This window comes from Caenorhabditis briggsae (genome assembly GCF_000004555.2).
Source record: "Caenorhabditis briggsae complete genome, chrIV, whole genome shotgun sequence".
Lineage (NCBI taxonomy): Eukaryota > Metazoa > Nematoda > Chromadorea > Rhabditida > Rhabditidae > Caenorhabditis > Caenorhabditis briggsae.
This window is the reverse complement of record NC_013487.2, coordinates 9,213,637-9,230,641: the sequence shown is the minus strand read 5'-3', so window position 1 is coordinate 9,230,641 and position 17,005 is coordinate 9,213,637. Positions and strand designations below refer to the sequence as shown.

At 36.3% G+C, this 17,005-nt stretch overlaps 6 protein-coding genes across 6 annotated transcripts; 4 read left to right on the top strand and 2 right to left on the bottom strand.

Moving 5' to 3' along the window:
* Nucleotides 1-446: 446 nt before the first annotated feature.
* On the top strand, nt 447-2,264 carry CBG06256 (the record flags this gene model as incomplete). The annotated part of the gene is made up of 7 exons (XM_002633439.2): nt 447-472; nt 518-675; nt 829-984; nt 1,571-1,746; nt 1,794-1,924; nt 1,971-2,049; nt 2,094-2,264. 7 exons carry the CDS (start codon nt 447-449, stop codon nt 2,262-2,264), a joined length of 897 nt encoding a protein of 298 aa, XP_002633485.2.
* Nucleotides 2,265-3,236: 972 nt separating this feature from the next.
* On the top strand, nt 3,237-4,446 carry CBG26295 (the record flags this gene model as incomplete). Its single annotated transcript, XM_045235688.1, has 5 exons — nt 3,237-3,307; nt 3,354-3,763; nt 3,809-3,984; nt 4,030-4,163; nt 4,206-4,446. The coding sequence occupies 5 exons, from the start codon at nt 3,237-3,239 to the stop codon at nt 4,444-4,446; spliced, it is 1,032 nt and encodes a 343-aa protein (XP_045098465.1).
* A 250-nt stretch (nt 4,447-4,696) lies between these two features.
* Nucleotides 4,697-6,489, top strand: CBG06255 (the record flags this gene model as incomplete). Its single annotated transcript, XM_045235687.1, has 5 exons — nt 4,697-5,005; nt 5,050-5,118; nt 5,416-6,036; nt 6,251-6,369; nt 6,417-6,489. 5 exons carry the CDS (start codon nt 4,697-4,699, stop codon nt 6,487-6,489), a joined length of 1,191 nt encoding a protein of 396 aa, XP_045093028.1.
* Nucleotides 6,490-6,538: 49 nt separating this feature from the next.
* On the bottom strand, nt 6,539-9,472 carry CBG06254 (the record flags this gene model as incomplete). The annotated part of the gene is made up of 8 exons (XM_045235686.1): nt 6,539-6,816; nt 7,947-8,048; nt 8,464-8,559; nt 8,826-8,921; nt 8,965-9,099; nt 9,145-9,216; nt 9,299-9,333; nt 9,378-9,472. The coding sequence occupies 8 exons, from the start codon at nt 9,470-9,472 to the stop codon at nt 6,539-6,541; spliced, it is 909 nt and encodes a 302-aa protein (XP_045093029.1).
* Nucleotides 9,473-12,046: 2,574 nt separating this feature from the next.
* Nucleotides 12,047-15,430, top strand: Cbr-phy-2 (the record flags this gene model as incomplete). The annotated part of the gene is made up of 11 exons (XM_002633435.1): nt 12,047-12,124; nt 12,169-12,254; nt 12,301-12,718; nt 12,766-12,987; nt 13,033-13,275; nt 13,525-13,595; nt 13,730-13,829; nt 13,878-13,931; nt 14,140-14,205; nt 15,097-15,195; nt 15,248-15,430. The coding sequence occupies 11 exons, from the start codon at nt 12,047-12,049 to the stop codon at nt 15,428-15,430; spliced, it is 1,620 nt and encodes a 539-aa protein (XP_002633481.1).
* Nucleotides 15,431-15,893: 463 nt separating this feature from the next.
* Nucleotides 15,894-16,534, bottom strand: CBG06251 (the record flags this gene model as incomplete). Its single annotated transcript, XM_002633434.2, has 3 exons — nt 15,894-16,025; nt 16,082-16,366; nt 16,418-16,534. The coding sequence occupies 3 exons, from the start codon at nt 16,532-16,534 to the stop codon at nt 15,894-15,896; spliced, it is 534 nt and encodes a 177-aa protein (XP_002633480.2).
* Nucleotides 16,535-17,005: the final 471 nt, after the last annotated feature.

Genomic DNA, 17,005 nt, shown 5'->3' with positions numbered 1-17,005 from the left:
TGAAAAAAAAATGGTATTTGAAAATAGGATTTAAATTCTTGCACAATGAAAAAATAGGTCAGTGCGACGAATCGTCTTTTTGATATGGATACTTTCCCGATCTTTTTGTTTTCATCTCTAAAGAAGGACCTTTTTCAAATTACCCTAAATCAGAACGTATTTATCTGAAATCGTGATTTGTATTTCTGTGCTCATCCACCTGAAAATGTTTTCAGAAGCATCGGTTCCCAAGCATCAAAAATCTCAAGGTTGCCTAATTATTTTAGAATCTCGCACGTCCCTCCTACTCCATCACATGTTTCTTTTTTTGAAACCTCTCTTCTTCGAAACAAGCTCGTTGATTCGTGACGAGAAATATACTATTGTTGAAATTCTAACAACCTTCAAACTCCTATCGTTCTAAATATGCAGCTTAATGAATACGGCTCTTACCAAACTCTAGTTTTATGCTATTACATGATTGTATCTTCTCGTAGGTCACTCAAGTTAAATAAATACTGTCAGAGAGTTATTTCAGAATACTCTACTATATTTTCAACACGGTATTATGTTTGAAAGCTGGAGATTTCAAACGAAACATTCATAGAATCAACCAAGCGGTTTATATAACATGTCCAATTAGTTCTCTTTTTGTGATTATTGAAAAGATTTTGGATGTTATTGAATTGAAGCAAGGTTTGACATTCTATATGGGACCGATAGAATTGTACATGTTTTAGATTATGAAAAAAATAAGGAAACTTATATTTGCTTCCAGCATGCCCGAACAGCAATTTTGGCACCCCGTGAGTAAAAATCTCGCTTTTAAACTTATAGGAAAATTTTCAGCATTTTTCTCCTTAATAGCGACAATGTTAGAAAGGTTATGTGCAACATATTACATTCAGGATTACGAGAAAAAGCAAAGGCCTTGGATTGGATATATTCTGATTGCGTTTTTATATTCGTCAGCCTTATTCACAGAGTACATTGTGGATTTCAAAAGTAGGTATCACTTACCCTTAGGGTTGGCAACGGGGCGCCCCGCTTTGCGCGGGAGCCCCCAAAAGCGGGGCGGGGATCGCCCCCGCCTGTTGAAAAAGAAAAGCACGTTTAATGAAAAAGTAACCTGGTTTTTAAATTTTAATTACGATTCAAAGTGCCTTACTAGGCCACCCTGAAATTTTGAAGAAAATTGATTCATTCAGTTACGCGCAGTTACGCATAAAAGATTTGCCTTGAGGGGTGGGGGCGATCCCGGCCCCGCTCTCTCGGGGCGGGAGTCTGAACTTGCTTGAAAACGATTGTATAGCGGGCCATGGTTAGATTTTGGTCGGAACTTTGTCATAACTTTGTCGAAGTTTAGTCGGCTTTAGTAGCGGTCTTATCCGAAATCACCTATACCCTTGAATACTTTTAACGTTCAAACTCGAGAATTATTGGAATTTCGAAAGTTCAATAGCCCTTTCTGTCTTCTCAAAAAATGGCCAGATACTTCCAAAAGATCAATGTTCTTGTCTAGCGAACCCTGTACCTAGAAATCTGTCTACACCTTCCAGTTTTGTATTCTTTAAAAACAATTTATTTTTAGGTGAATATTTTGTCACATTCTCAACAGTCCATCTAATTATAAATGGCATTTCCTATGGCATCCTGTTGTGGACGTATCGTCTGAATCGTAGTTACTATTTTGAGAATCGAGTAGTAAAGCACACTTATTCATTAGGAGAACGGTATCAGATTTCGGAAAACATTAGAATTCATAAGGTATTCCTCCATTCTCATTGATGTTTCTTTAATTTTTAAATATTCAGTATTTCACTCGATATTTGTTCGTAATAGCGTTTTTCACCAGCGCCTGTGGTGTCATTATGATTGCTGCACTTCTTTCTGCTCGGCCTTTTCACAGAATGCTCATAGCAATGTTTGATTTGAGTTATATTTTGTAAGTCAGTTATCGTTTCGAAACCTTCGGGAATTCTGATTTTTAGACTGACTATTTTTGCTCCATACTTTTCCCTTCAAATGAGCGAATCCTTTCAAAACAAGTACGATTTGATATTGCTCAAAGTAAGGAACAATTTTTAATTTGAAATTGGAAATTTTATTTTCAGATGGGGATCAGAAGACAGACCAAAGTTCTCGACATCTTCTCAGAAAAAGCAAGAAAGCTGAAAAATACATTTGGAGAGCAAATGAACTTTGAGAGCTCCAGACACAGTGATGTCTATTTCGAACAGTTCAGGAAAGCGTGGAGTCGAGAAGTAAAAACTCCACAGAAGTGAATTATTGAAATTAATTTGTGAAGAAATTTAAAAATTTTGTTTATTATGCAGAATTCTCGTAATAAAATTAAATTGAAAATTAAAAGATCATTCTATCAGAGAGTTTACGGTATATGAATTTTCGATAAAGAAAGTACGACTTGATGCGTTGATCCAGAAAAATCAAAAAATGTTTGAAATACAAGAAACATAGAATCGGCAAAAAATTGACAAATGGTACCTCATGCAGAGAATGGTCCCAAGATTTGAGACATGTCTCTTTTCAAAACAAAATCGTCCATTCTTTCCATATATCAATCATTGGAGACAGGGTAAGTCAATTCGGCAATTAAATTCATTGCAAAACGTGGGACGATCCTTTATGGTTGGGACCATACTTTGGCGGTCAAATTTTGCCTCTGCGCCCATTTGAACTTTGAAAAAACGTTCCGAAAACGTATGTGCTAGCACATGACTCAATGTTCAACGGGGTGGCGGACAATTACCCGGTTTTACTGAAATAAAATTTGAGTAAGGCGTTATACTGGCCTTAAATTTGGAGTGCAAAAGTTCGAATAGTTTATCCGTAAACTGGCAAATTTTCAAACTATTTGATAAAATTTGAGTTGAATTATAGCTTTTCGAAGTTGCTTCTTCCCATGAAAATCACAAGAAACATTACGCCGGTAGTTTTTGGACAATCATAACAATACCATTCTTCAAAACGGAAGTACATACAAGTTCGAGCGCACAACTCCATTCAAAAAATACTTCCGCTTTCGACCAGGGTATCTCATATGTATCTCATCATCATTTTTGTTTCATCTGTGTTTTTTTCCGCTTCTTCAGTTTTTGATTCTGATTCAGACAACCTCGAAATCTCCTTACAACCGTGACGATTTTGTTTCTTTTTGATAAGAATTTTGCCTAACTTTTTCTTCAGTCAATCTTCGATTTTTCTTATTTTTTGGTATGAGACTTTCAGATTGCACAATGTATACAAACGGTACCTATCCGATTTTCGTTGTTTTTTACATAACCATTATTATTCTGAACTCACTTTCGTAAGGTTTCAAACAGAATTGCTCAGATTTTCAACAGTAATTTCAGAATTCTCTATTATATTTTTAATTTATTTGTCACATTTCGAGTGAAACATTACAAAACTAACATCCAAATTCTTCATCAATCAATTTATGCGACTTGTCCGTTTACCTCTATTTTTATTATAACAGATGCATCAATCAATATATTGGGCAAAAGAGAATTCTACTTTCCCATGACAATCGTAGTGCTCAGAACACTTTTGAGCTGCCCACGTACGAAAAATCGAAGGGATATGAAGGTTATTGATTCCGAAATTTCAGCTCTTTTTGCTTTGTTTGCTATAATGTTGGAGCGTCTTTGTGCCACTTATTTCGTCGCGGATTACGAGAGAAATCAGAGACCAATAATTGGTTATTCTATCATTTTTCTGACGCTTATCGTGTCTGCAATCACTTCTTATATCTTCATGATCCGTATGTTCTCAGAGTATCAACGACAGTTACACATTTTTTTTTCAGCTAACCTAGTACTAGCTTTCGTAGCCGGTCATTTAATCTCAATTGTCATCTGCTATTTTGTTTCACTGATAACTTATAGAATCAATAGAAAATATTTTTATCAGAATCGAGTACACAGACATTCGTATTCTCTTGGAGAAAGATATCAGATATCCGAAAATATTCGGTTATACAAAGTTTGTGACCAAAGTTAGAAAAATAATTCCACAAAACATTTTCAGTTCTTTTCCCATTATCTTTTTGTGTTGGCAATATTCCCTCTTATATGTACGTTCGTTACTTTGGTCGATCATTTAGATTCGAATCCAATGCATCGCGAAGTCTATGAAATTTTATTTGATTTAAGTTACACTTTGTGAGTTTCCAAAATTTTTTTTTCGTAATTATTTTTCTTCAGCCTATGCATTCTCGCCCCTTATCTAACATACAAAATGAGTGATCCATGGCAAGCGGAACTAGAAAGTATATTCATGAAGTTAGGAATCAGAAAATCAAACATAATTCATGCCACCCGATCCAGTCAGAAGACGGTAAGAGGTACATTTGGAGAAGAGATGAATGTGGAAACCAGCAAGCACACTGATGTTTATTTCACACAATTGAAGAGCTCATGGAATTTGAATAATAATCAAGGTTGAAAGTTGTGATTAGTATGATAAATCATATGAATTCGCGGTATTAAGTGATTCCGATAAATTTATGTTGCAAACTACACATTCTTTTTACCTTTCAATTAACAATAAACTTCATCTTCTTCAATCTCATATATCATTTCGTATTAGTCATTCTATCAAACTGGTTTTCTCATCCGGCCGATTCTTCTTTCTCTTTTTAATTGTCTTCTTCTCATTCCTATCTCTGTTTTCTTCACATCATTTCTCATTGATTATGTCGGGTCGAGTCCGTTTTCAAGAGCGTCCAGGTATCACTTATGTACCATCGAGTAGATATGGAAATGCTCCTCTTCTGGCTGATATTATATCTAAACCAATGCCACAACTTCATCATGAGAATCGTTATGATATGGATGCATGCACAGCTGCAAGTATTGGAGATGAGAAAGAGCTTCGAAAACTGTTGAAAATCAATCCAAATACCATGATCATGAAAAATCAATCTGGCTGGACCCCACTTCTCTATGCCGCTTATCTGGGTCATAACAACGTGGTGGCTTTTCTTCTGGATAGTGGAGCAACGGTTAGAGAAAATATACTGAAAATCAAAGAATCATTAATTTTCAGGTGGACGATTCTACAAACGGTCGCTGGCAAACGCCGTTGATGATGGCTTCAGCATGTGGAAACCTCAATGTAAGTGAAACTTTCATTTTAGTTGATCCTGGAGAAAGGGAATCGTTGAAATGGTGAAAAGTCCAAGAAACCAAACGGAAAGTTTGTAGAGTGTACGGAAAGTGTGAGATTCAAAGTGTAGATAATATCTAGCTAGCTGGAGGAATGAAAGAATAAAGACACCAGGAATGGATGCATGCTTAATGAAAATCAGATAGGACAGGAGAAGATTCCACTTTAAAAAATCTGTGGACGTTCTTTTGAAGATCGTCTGGAAAATCTGAAGATAAAAATTACATTGAACTGAAAATGTTCCAGGTTGTTCGCCTTCTTTTGGAACGCGGAGCTAACCCAAAAATCTGTGATAAGGAGAAAAGACAAGCAATTCATTATGCAGCCAGCTGCTGTCAAAATGTGGTTGTTGATACGTTGTTGGCTGCTGGATGTGACCCAAATGCAGCAGATTCTCAGGGAACGACGGCGGTCCATGAAGCTGCGATGGCAGGTCATGAAGTTACTTTCATCTCGCTTCTCGAAAAAGGAGGAAATGTTGATCAGAAGAATTTAAAAGGAGAGAATGCGGCTACTTTGGCATGCGACAACAACAAAATCTTGCAACTAATCAGTGATCATCAAGCAGAAAATGCGAAGCAAAATCCTCAAATAATACCTGGAAATCGAGTTACACGAACGCTATCTGAACTATTGGAAGAGATGGATTTGGGAAGATATGTGGAACAATTCAAGAGTGAAAACGTTGATTTGGAAGTGTTTTTCGAATTGAAAGAGCAGGATTTTAAGGATATGAATATTGCATATGGACCCAAGAAAAGAATGTTGGATGTGATAAAACGATACAAGACAACTGGAGTCATTCGATCTGATGCATTCGATTCTCCTCAACCAGCATCTACTTCTCCACGTGGATACACTAGTCATGTGAGTTGGATACCGTAACACATGTAATAGAAGGACCTGAATGTTAAGTTTGATCTCAATTGTCTCAATTCCTTTGCAAGATATCAGAAATTTATCAATTGAAACATGTTTATGACATTATGAGAACCGAGATACATTGACTCAAAGATAAACGTTAAGGGCCCTTCTATTACAGGTTTAACGGTACTTTTGCTCAAATGAAAAAGGCTTTTAGGCTGGTGATGATAACGAGAAAATAAATGGAACTTTGAGATCGATTAGAGATTTGAATCAAGAAACAAAAACATTTGTGATGAATGCATTGGAGAGTTTAGGATCTGGAGATGCTAACAGGTAGAATTTAAAAAAACTTTGAAACGATTTCATAATTAAAATTTCAGACTCCGCGGGCAACTGATCAATATTCTTAATAACGTCGAATCAATCGGTTTGAAAGTGTCTTCTCATGTTTAACGGGAAATTGTATTTTTAAAAAGTTTATTGAAGTTTCAAAATAAAAATGTTACTGTACAAACTTAAATTGATGAACTTGATTTTGTAATCTTTCAATTTCCGGATCGACTGCTTCGAATTTAGGATTTCTTCTGGCACTCATCTGAGCTGCTTGATCTACACGAAGAGATGATTCGACTTCAGAAAGTGACCTTGTTCGAGAATTATGTTTCTTTGCCAACCAGGATTGAACTGCTTCTGATTTTCCGATGATATCCAGAGAAGCTGTATCATTTTTTGGAATCACATCAAAAGCGTTTTTTTCATCTTTTGTTATCGATTTATCATCTGAAATAATAAGGGATCATAGAAATATTGAAATTCTTTGACATTCAGAAATTTATAACTTACCTATAGAATAAATGGCGACTAGAACTTTGAAACTGAGGATCAGAGATAAGACAAAAACAGAATAAAGTAAAGTACGGAGTAAATAGCTTGGATTCATAATGAAAATGAATTTTATCTGAACCAAACCGACTCCTTCTTAAGATTCATTTGTGAGAGAAAGAGAGGCTGCGATTGAAACAGATCCGAATTTGTTTCAAGTGAAAAAATGAAAAGACGGAATGGATCTCAAACGAAACGATAGATGAGAGGATAGATACTGATGTTCAGAACGACTGTTCGAATATTTCTATATTAAGGGATGAAAAAACACTAAAGCTACACATCGGCACAATCCTCATAGACGATTCTAATCTACATATACTTTTTGATTTCAATTGTACTAAAAAAATGACGCTGTGCTGAAATGAGGAATTTGTGTAACAATGTACTTTCGAAAAATTTTCACAGCTTTCATTGATTTGTAAACCGAAACTAATCTTACAATAGCTGTAAAAACTGTAATATGACAACACCTGTAGTAGAACGCCCTCTATTACAGCGAAACCTTGAAGGGGTGATTAAATGTAGCAAAAAAAGGTTTTTGATTGACTCACAGAGTGTGCCGGGCTGCTGAAGAGAAAATCTGGTTGTCGTGGCAAGGGCCGAACTACCGTAATTAGCAATTTTCCTTTGTTTTCTTTTTTCTTGATTTTCGTCCGTTTTCAGGCAGCTTTTTAGATTTAGGAAAATGTCATTAACGTCTTTGTTTGGAGGTTTGTTTGGAGCAACCGTAATCTAGAAAAAAGGTCCGTAAATTTTAGGTTTCTGTGGTTTTCGTTACAAGAACCATTGGCCACGCCCTCAAGCTTTTCTCTTCCGCAACTCCGACTTTTTTAATTTTTTTGTAAAAAACGGGTAAAAATGATTTAGTTGTGCGGAAATTTGCAGAAAAACTTTCTGAGTAGTTTCTCTTCATGGAATTTTGTTTCGATGATGTATCTGATAGTGTATCTCACAATAGTTTCTTTACAAATTAAAAAATCGTCTTCATACGTATAAAATTCCAGAAAAAATTATTCAGTTCTCACTCGTGTTTGAATTTTGAGCAGTTTCTTGCTTATGTTGCTCGTTGGGGGAAGGATCAGGTTGTACTGGAGGATCTGCACTTTCTGCTTTCTCACTCGTGGTTTCTGGAAAAATACATGTTTACCGTAAAACCTGTTAGGGCTCCTTTACTTTTGAATTTGAGCGAATTTTTCTCGGTCCTCGTTAAAGATATGAAAAATGTGTCAACTGATAAATATTTTGTTATAATATCAGAAGTTTTCTGTTAGTTGACACATTTTTGATATCGAGCCAAGAAAAATTAGCTCAAGCTGGACAGTGCGGGTCCTTCCATTACAGGTTTTGCCGTATTTATTAAAACAACACATCTCACTTTGCCAAAAATTTCCAGAAAAAAAACTTCCTGAATAGTTTCTCTTCATAGAATTTCGTTTCGATGATTTATCCAATAACTTATTGGCATTAATCTCACAGAACATTTTTAAAGATTTAAAAAGTGTCTTCATATAAAAAATCAATGAAAATTTATTCAATTCTCACTTGTTTTTTGAACAGCTTCTTGTTTATGTTGTTCGTTAACTGAAGGATCAGGATGTACTGCATGATCAGCATTTTCTGCTTCCTCACTTGTTTTTTCTGGAAAAATACTTTTTATCGTAAAATCTATAATAAAAGAGTCCCTTAATTTTCAAATTTCAGCTAACTGTTCTCGGTTCTTGTCATAGATGTAAAAAAAGTCAACTGGTAAAGCGTTTTTCATAATTTCAGAACCTTTTTGTCAGTTGACAAATTTTTGATACCTTGCATAGATATCGAGATAATTGAGCTGAAACTTGACAGTGTGAGGACCCTTCTATTACAGGTTTTTACGGTATTTTTGTTGCCTTAAACCGTTAACTTACGTTGATTGAAATCCTTATCCTCTTCTTGCTTTTGCTTCAATTTCTCATCATAAAATGAATCTGCCGTCATTTTTTCGCCATTCTCATTCAATGGGCCTACAAATTAAAAATGACAAGCCGTTCTTAGAGAGAATCTAACTTTCTTGAACAATTGTTGTGTTCAACTTCTGGAAAAGAATTCTTGCGTTCTCATAACCGGAATTATCGGGATTTCCAGAAATCGATTTTTTCGATTGATCATCATAAAATGTTTCAGCCGCAGCGTTTTCAAGACCTACAAAAAATCAGACAAACGGGCTCTTTAAGACTGAAACTATACCATTCTGCTGCAATTGCCGAACTTTTTCTAGTGCTGCTTCTCTTTCAGTTTTCTGATGTTCTTTCACTTCTGCTGCAAAATTAGATTTATTTTTTTCTCTAATTTATTAGGACATTCTCTGATTCATATAGAATCAACAGAGAATAACACTTACGTGGAAAATAGTCTGGGACATCGTCTTCCGGATGGCTAAAAATTTAAGATACTTCTAAACGCCGCCGAATTCAACTGACCTGTAATACCAGAAGAAAACTCCTGAACAGACCAAAAAAGTGATTAGAAGGAAAAAAATTTGAACACTTCGTTTGTTTCTTCGATCAATCATCATTTTTGAGGTGTGAATATTGGAGAATAGGAGGGAAGAAAAGAAAAAGAAAAGAAGCTTTGTGAGTTGGTGGAGGAAACACTGTGTTAAACGGAGATGTTATCCGTTTTCGAACTGGGACGACGAAACAACGTGGAACATCATCTGTCGGATGAGAATAGAAGGCTCCAAATAAACAATTATTAGGCTTCTGTATGGGGTTAAGAACATTCAAGTCAGAAAATTAGTTTACTAAAAATTCGGAAAGGTTGGATTGATTAATTTTTTGAAAGCCCACATCTGAAAACTCAGATGTGGGATTTCCGATGTTTTAACTATTACTCGAACAGAATAATTTTAACTATTACTCGAAAAGATAATACCGTAAAACCTGTAATTGAATGGTCCTCACATTGTCAAGTTTGAACTAACTTTTCTTGGCTCCTATGTAAGATATCAAAAATATGACAACTGACAAAATGTTTTATGACAAAAATTTAACAATTCACAACTTTCATATATATCTGATAGGTACCGAGATAAAATGGCTCAAAGTTTTGGGGACGTTCTAAATATTTCAGGTCTTACGGTACATACTACCATTCCCCTCTCTGAATCACTGTCATAAAAAGGATCTTGCTACCTGCCATTTACAACTTAAACCATTACTTCCGTGTGAAACTTTCTCGGCATTTTTGTCCCTTCGAATTCCCATTTTTTTCAGTGTTTCACATCAAAGAATAACACATTTCTTTCCCCCACCATCTCCATATTTTCCGCGTCGGGAGGCAGAAAAAGAACCGGTTTGAATGACCAGTTCCGTTTTTTTCTTGCCAATCTAAGTATCAATATGGGAAACGAGAAGAGATAGCTGATGAGAGGAATCACTTTGAAACACATTTTAGAAATGTATTGGATATCATGGCTTGGAGTAATAAACCGTATGAAAACGGTTGTATCGAGAAAGTGGACATCGTAAAAACTAATAGAATTATACTTAAACGGTAAACTTCAAACCCATAAATCTCATTTCCTTCAAAAGATATTGAAAAGTGGACCACTGGCAAAATTGTTGTCATAATGTCAAAAACATTTTGTCAGTTTACCACTTTTGTATATCTTTTACAGTAAATGAGATAGGGGCTCAAAAGTTGACGGATGGCACTAGTGAAATTCTAATTTCGAAAAGAAGAGAAGTGTAGAAAAAAAAAGAAAATTTGAGATGCAGTTTTTCTCTATTCCATTTCAGCGCTTCCTTTTTCGATACTTTTCCTTCTACCGGTCCAATAACATTCCATCTTCCTCTGAAGTTTTCCACTTCTCCTTCTTCTTATTCTACGTGTTTCCCGCCGATCTTCTACCATCTGGCACCCGCTGATCGAGTGGTGTCTTCGCAAACATTACTACCGAAGACAGAAGCCGCAGTCACGTAGGCATCGAAATACGCACGTCGACTGCGCATCTGACACGTAGTATGCAGATGGGTGTAAACCGTCCTCCAGTCCCAGCTTATTCTCTTTTCCCTTCCTTATATAAATCAACAAATTTCAATTGCTTTCGCGCCTATTCTCTTCACACCCACCTTCTCTCACTCATTTTCTCGTCACCCAAAAAGATCCCATTCTTTTCCACGTCATCATAAATCTTGCGCGATTCAACCTACTTATTGGTATTGTTAATGGAGGTCAGCCTCTCGCTTCCGAATGAGATGATGGACTGGATCAAGACAGGACGTTCTTACGTGCGAAATCAAAAAAGAGGAAGAGACTCAGACGAGAGAAGGAAGTTTCTTCTCTTCGAGAATCTCTCATTGTCTCGACCAAAAACTTCCACATCATCCCTTAAGAAATTAGAAGGAAATTGAACGCGTCGATCCAAGTGAACAACTACTTTTTTTTCTGAATTCCGTTCTTAAGAACTGTTAAACTTGACACCAATCTTTTTGATGATTGTTTTCTCATTACGAAAACTATATTCTTGGGGTTTTCGCTTGACAATTTGAAGACACCTCACGGTTCTCACTACGTCCAACTTCAAAATGATCCAAAAAACTTTCATGATCTATTTTTGTTACGTGCTAACTATAAGATTTTTCCAAGGACGCTCAACGATATCCTTGTAGATTAACATCTGACTTAGACGAGGATAAAAACAAATCCTGTATTAGTTTTTGTGTTTGTTTAGAAGACGAATATTACTTCTTGACCCATACCAGAAGAAGTTTTCAAGCATTTTTTTTGAAAAGAAGACAGAACATTCGAACATAAACATATTCATATGATAATATTAGTCACAATGCTTCCTTTTGTTTATGAACTTTCGATCCGTTCCAATGCTCCTCCACCACACACCTCTACCCCTTCTCATTCTTCCTCTTTTTCTTCTTTTTCTTCTCCAACAAATTGTAAAATATACAAAAAGTCCTGCAGACGGCTGCTCTTCTCTCCTATCAATTCTTTCTCTTTTTCTCTTCTTCTTCCATTCTCTCTAACTCGGTTTTGACCTCGAACGTGTCAGTTGTGCACTGATTTTGAACCTACTTCTCTAGCTCTCTCGATTTTTACTCAGACTTTCAATCAAACATTTTCGAGTTTCAGAATGAGAACAGTAGCGATTGTCTGCCTTCTGGCAGCACTTGCTAATGCAGATCTTTTCACTGCCATAGCCGATTTACAGGTATAGAATGAAACTAAAAACTGAAAGCAATGTCTGTTTTTCAGCACATGTTGGGAGCAGAAAAAGATGTGACGACAGTTATAGATCAATATATTGCTGCAGAGAGGGCAAGATTAGATGATCTCAGAAGGTCTGTCTACAATTATTTGTTCCTTTTTTCAAGAATTTTTGCTTAGATATGCGCATGAATACGTTCATCGCAATGCTCATGCAGAAGCTGTCGGTCCAGAATTCGTAACAAATCCAATCAACGCCTACTTGTTGATCAAACGATTGACAAGTGAATGGAAAAAAGTGGAGAATATAATGTTGAACAATAAAGCAACTACTTTCCTCAAGAATATCACTGATAATAGAGTCAGAAGTGAAGTCAAATTCCCAGGAGAAGAAGATTTGAGCGGAGCTGCTATTGCTCTGTTGAGACTTCAGGATACCTATAAACTTGATACTCTTGACTTGTCAAATGGAATTATTGGAGGAGAAAAGGTCTCGAACAAGCTGTCTGGACATGATACTTTTGAAGTTGGAAGAGCTGCTTATAATCAGAAGGATTATTATCATTGCTTGATGTGGATGCAAGTTGCTTTGAACAAAGTAAGCAGTTGCCTAACTGTGACATGAGAAATCAATCAATATTTCAGATCGAGAACGAGAGTCCACCAAGTGTCGAAGAATCTGAAATCCTTGAATATCTGGCCTACTCCCTTTATCAACAAGGAAACGTTCGTCGTGCTCTTTCCCTTACCAAACGTCTTGCCAAGATTGCTCCAAACCATCCAAGAGCCAAAGGAAATGTGAAGTGGTATGAGGATATGCTCCAAGGAAAGGATATGGTTGGAGACTTGCCACCAATTGTCAATAAGGTATCACTTTTCTTCCTATGACAACTATATTATCAAATTTTTAAGAGAGTTGAATTCGATGGAATCGTTGAAAGAGACGCTTATGAGGCCCTTTGTCGTGGAGAGATTCCACCAGTTGAAGAAAAATGGAAGAGCAAATTGAGATGTTATTTGAAGAGAGACAAGCCATTCCTGAAGATTGCTCCAATCAAAGTCGAAATTTTGAGATTCGATCCACTGGCTGTTCTTTTTAAGAATGTTATTTCTGACTCTGAAATTGAGGTCATCAAGGAGTTGGCTTCTCCAAAAGTAAGTATTTTCAGGTTTGGCAACCCCTCAAGTTGATTCAAAATCTGGAAAAAAACGTTATCTCATTTTAAGCTAGAACGTGCCACTGTAAAAGCTCCAGACGGTACATTGGTTACTGTAGATTATCGAATTGCCAAAAGGTGACACTAGTGAACTCATATAGCTATAGAGTGTGCTTTTTGTGTTCATAGCCTTATAGCTGAATTCATTCTCTCTCCTTTGTTGTCTTTTCATTTGTGTTCGTTTTAGCTGAAGAGAGCAACTGTCCAAAACTCGAAGACTGGCGAACTGGAACATGCCACCTATCGTATCTCCAAAAGGTTTGCTTCTATTTTTCCTGAATCCCCCTCATTGTGGAATGGTTCTGTTGGCTTTCACTAGATCTAGTTGCAACCGAAATTATCTTTAATCTCTACATTATTCTAACTTCTGGGAAAGTATTCAATGGTTTCAGTGCATGGTTGAAGGGAGATTTGGATCCAGTTATTGATAGAGTCAACAGAAGAATTGAAGATTTCACTGGATTGAATCAAGCCACTTCAGAAGAACTTCAGGTACCAAAAGCCAGAGTTTGTTTATAATATCTATAAGTTCATTTCCAGGTAGCCAATTACGGACTCGGAGGTCATTATGACCCACACTTTGATTTTGCCAGGGTAAATTAATCTTCAATTTTCTCTCTTTTTCAGATTGCAAATTACGGTTTGGGTGGACACTATGATCCTCATTATGATATGTCACTGGTTGGTATTCTTCCAATCCATGTGGAATATCAGTAATCATTTTCAGAGAGGTGTCCCCGAACCGAGCAACTGTGTTATTCTATGTGAGTTTTCCTGTCCTGTCAATGTTTCATTATTATAGAAAGAAGAGAAGAACGCATTCAAGACACTCAATACTGGAAACCGAATCGCGACGGTCTTATTCTATGTGAGATATTATATTTTCGATTCTATTTTGATTTCATCGCGTATTTTTGAGAAATCGAATGTGGTGCGTGAGACGACTCCTTTGTTCTCTTTTTGGTTCCGAATAATTGCAATAATTGCGTGTCCATCCGAAAATACGTGATGAAATCTTTCATGTTTAAAATCATTTGACTCAATAGGCGCGTTCTTTGCGAAATATTAAAAGATTTCTTTTTTTCTGAAATGATTTTTCTGAAAAGTTTCTGAAATGTGAGAGATATCTGAAAAACAAATTTCAAACTTTGTAGAATCGTTTTCTAAAAGAAAATTGACTGTGAAAGTAATTTTGTAAAGTATTTAAAACTGTCTATTCCATACTTGTCAACTGGACCCTAACACACCTTTGTGGGCCCTCCCATACTTTCTTTTACAATCAATGTTTTCAGACCAGTTATATTAGATATGATTAAGTTTGACGAGTACTCCAAAATGATGTATTTAGAAAACTGTATCTTGTCTATGAACAAATTTATAAAGCCAGAAAGTGGCTGATCCGGTCCCTAGCTGTTTTTTTTTCTACCCGTTTCTTTGTAACCATGTTCATAGACAAGATGCAGCGTTTCAGATAGTGTCATTTTGTAGTACTTGCTGAGTTCTATCATATCTGATTTAGATATTCCGAAAATATTGATTCTGAAAGAAACTGTGGCAGAGCCAGCGAATGCCCGCCAGGGATCCGTTTACAAGTATGAATTATTTGATTATGATATGGAGATACTAAATTTGCTCTGATATTTATTTCTCACATTGAAAATGTGCAAAATTTATAAAATTTCCACACTATTCAATGTTGTCACACTTTTTGTTTGCACAACCTATTCCAGCTCTCCAAATGAACCTTAATTATTATCAGATGAGTCAACCGGAACGTGGAGGAGCTACCGTATTCAATCACCTCGGAACCGCCGTCTTCCCATCTAAAAATGATGCTCTCTTCTGGTACAATTTGAGAGTATGTCTTCTGTGATTCATCGTTCAAATACTCAATATTCCTATAATTTCAGAGAGATGGAGAAGGAGATCTTCGTACTCGACATGCAGCTTGTCCAGTTCTTCTTGGAGTCAAATGGGTTTCCAACAAATGGATTCATGAGAGAGGACAAGAATTCACAAGACCATGTGGATTAGAAGAAGGTGTTCAGGAGAACTTTATTGGGGATTTGTCTCCATACGCCAACGATCCATAGTTCTAGAATTTTTGCCCTTTTTTGTTATATACTGGTGTTTCACGGTTCCAATTTTCACATTTTACTTAAGTCGCCAATGAAATGAAGGTGTTATCAACTTTTATGTGCGAATAAGATTTATTAGTGTTTGCTAACGCAGGTGGAGACCCGTTCTTTATAAATGGAGATTTTTCAAAAAGAATATTAAAACTATTTTGAGATACAGAATGTTACGGGAATGTTTGAAAACTCGCGAAAAGGGTAGAAGTTGAGATCTAGGGAAACAACTGATTAGAATATTATGGGGAATTTAAAAAACAGGAAATGTGAGAAGTGACTAGATAGAATGAACAATCGTTATTGATCCGTAATACAACAGAATACGGATGTACAAAATGAATTATGAAAGAACAAGGATTATCAAAACATTTTTGGGAAATTGAGGTCATGATTTATGAAGTGTCTAATTATAATAAAAAAGACATTACGGAGCAATATTCTCCTGATTGATTCTTCCTCTTGGCTGGATTGGTTTCAACGGCTGCTGACTTGAAACTGCAACATCTTGTTGGTAGAAACTGAGCTGCTTCTTCAGGGCCTCGATTAGTTCGTCCTTCTAAATTTCAATTAATTCAAATCAGAACATTAATTCAGAAAAAGAAATTTACACACTTGTCTCAGTTTCACTCTGGCATTCATCACTTCCTCGACCAATTCATTCGCATCTTCTTCAGCCCATTCCAGAGAGACCAACTTTGAATTCAGAGAATTCACAGTTTCATTTTGTTTCTTTAATTTTCTCTGAAGACCTCCTAGTTTTGAACTGAATTCTCTTTTTTGCATCCTCATTTTTATAACGTGCGTAGCTGCGATTTTCTTTTCGTACAGTAGTTCCTCATCGTGGTCTTGAATCAGTTCATCTATATTTGCTGACATCATTTTGACTCGCAAATCAGCCTGAATTAAAAAATTTTCTTGAATTTTGAATCAAATTTTAACTTTTTTTACCTCTGATTTAATTTCTGTCATGCGTTTCATGTAGACAAAACTTCCAGCTACTAGGACCAGAATCATATAAATAGTTCCATCGGCAAGCGGGAAGTTTGCTTGGAAGTAACTTTTCATATAGATTTGAATCTGGCTGAATATGGAGTTGATCGTCGACATGTTAATTTATGTTAGATCGATGAATACTGTTTTGTAGGTTGCACAGTGGGTACCCGTCTGATCAATAAACCCAAAGTGTATTCCTCTAATTAGACGTGTCGCAACCGCGCTCCGGGGAAGACGTCGCACCTTTTAAAAGGCCTTTTCTTCGAATCTTGATCCAATAAAGTCGAGGTACTGTAGTTTGGGAGCGACTTTCGAGATGTGAGAACAAACAGAAAGAAAAACAAGAAAGTGCAATATCATACTTGTATAAAAAAGTTGTGGAAGAGAAAATCTTGTGGGCGTGGCCAATGGTTCCCGTAACGAAAACTACGGTAGCCTAAAATTTTCGGTCCTTTCTTCTCGATTACTATAGATTTTCGAATCGGTGTCTGGTCAGAACACTAGAAGCTGATTAAATCCGAGGAAATCGGGGCGGAGTACTTT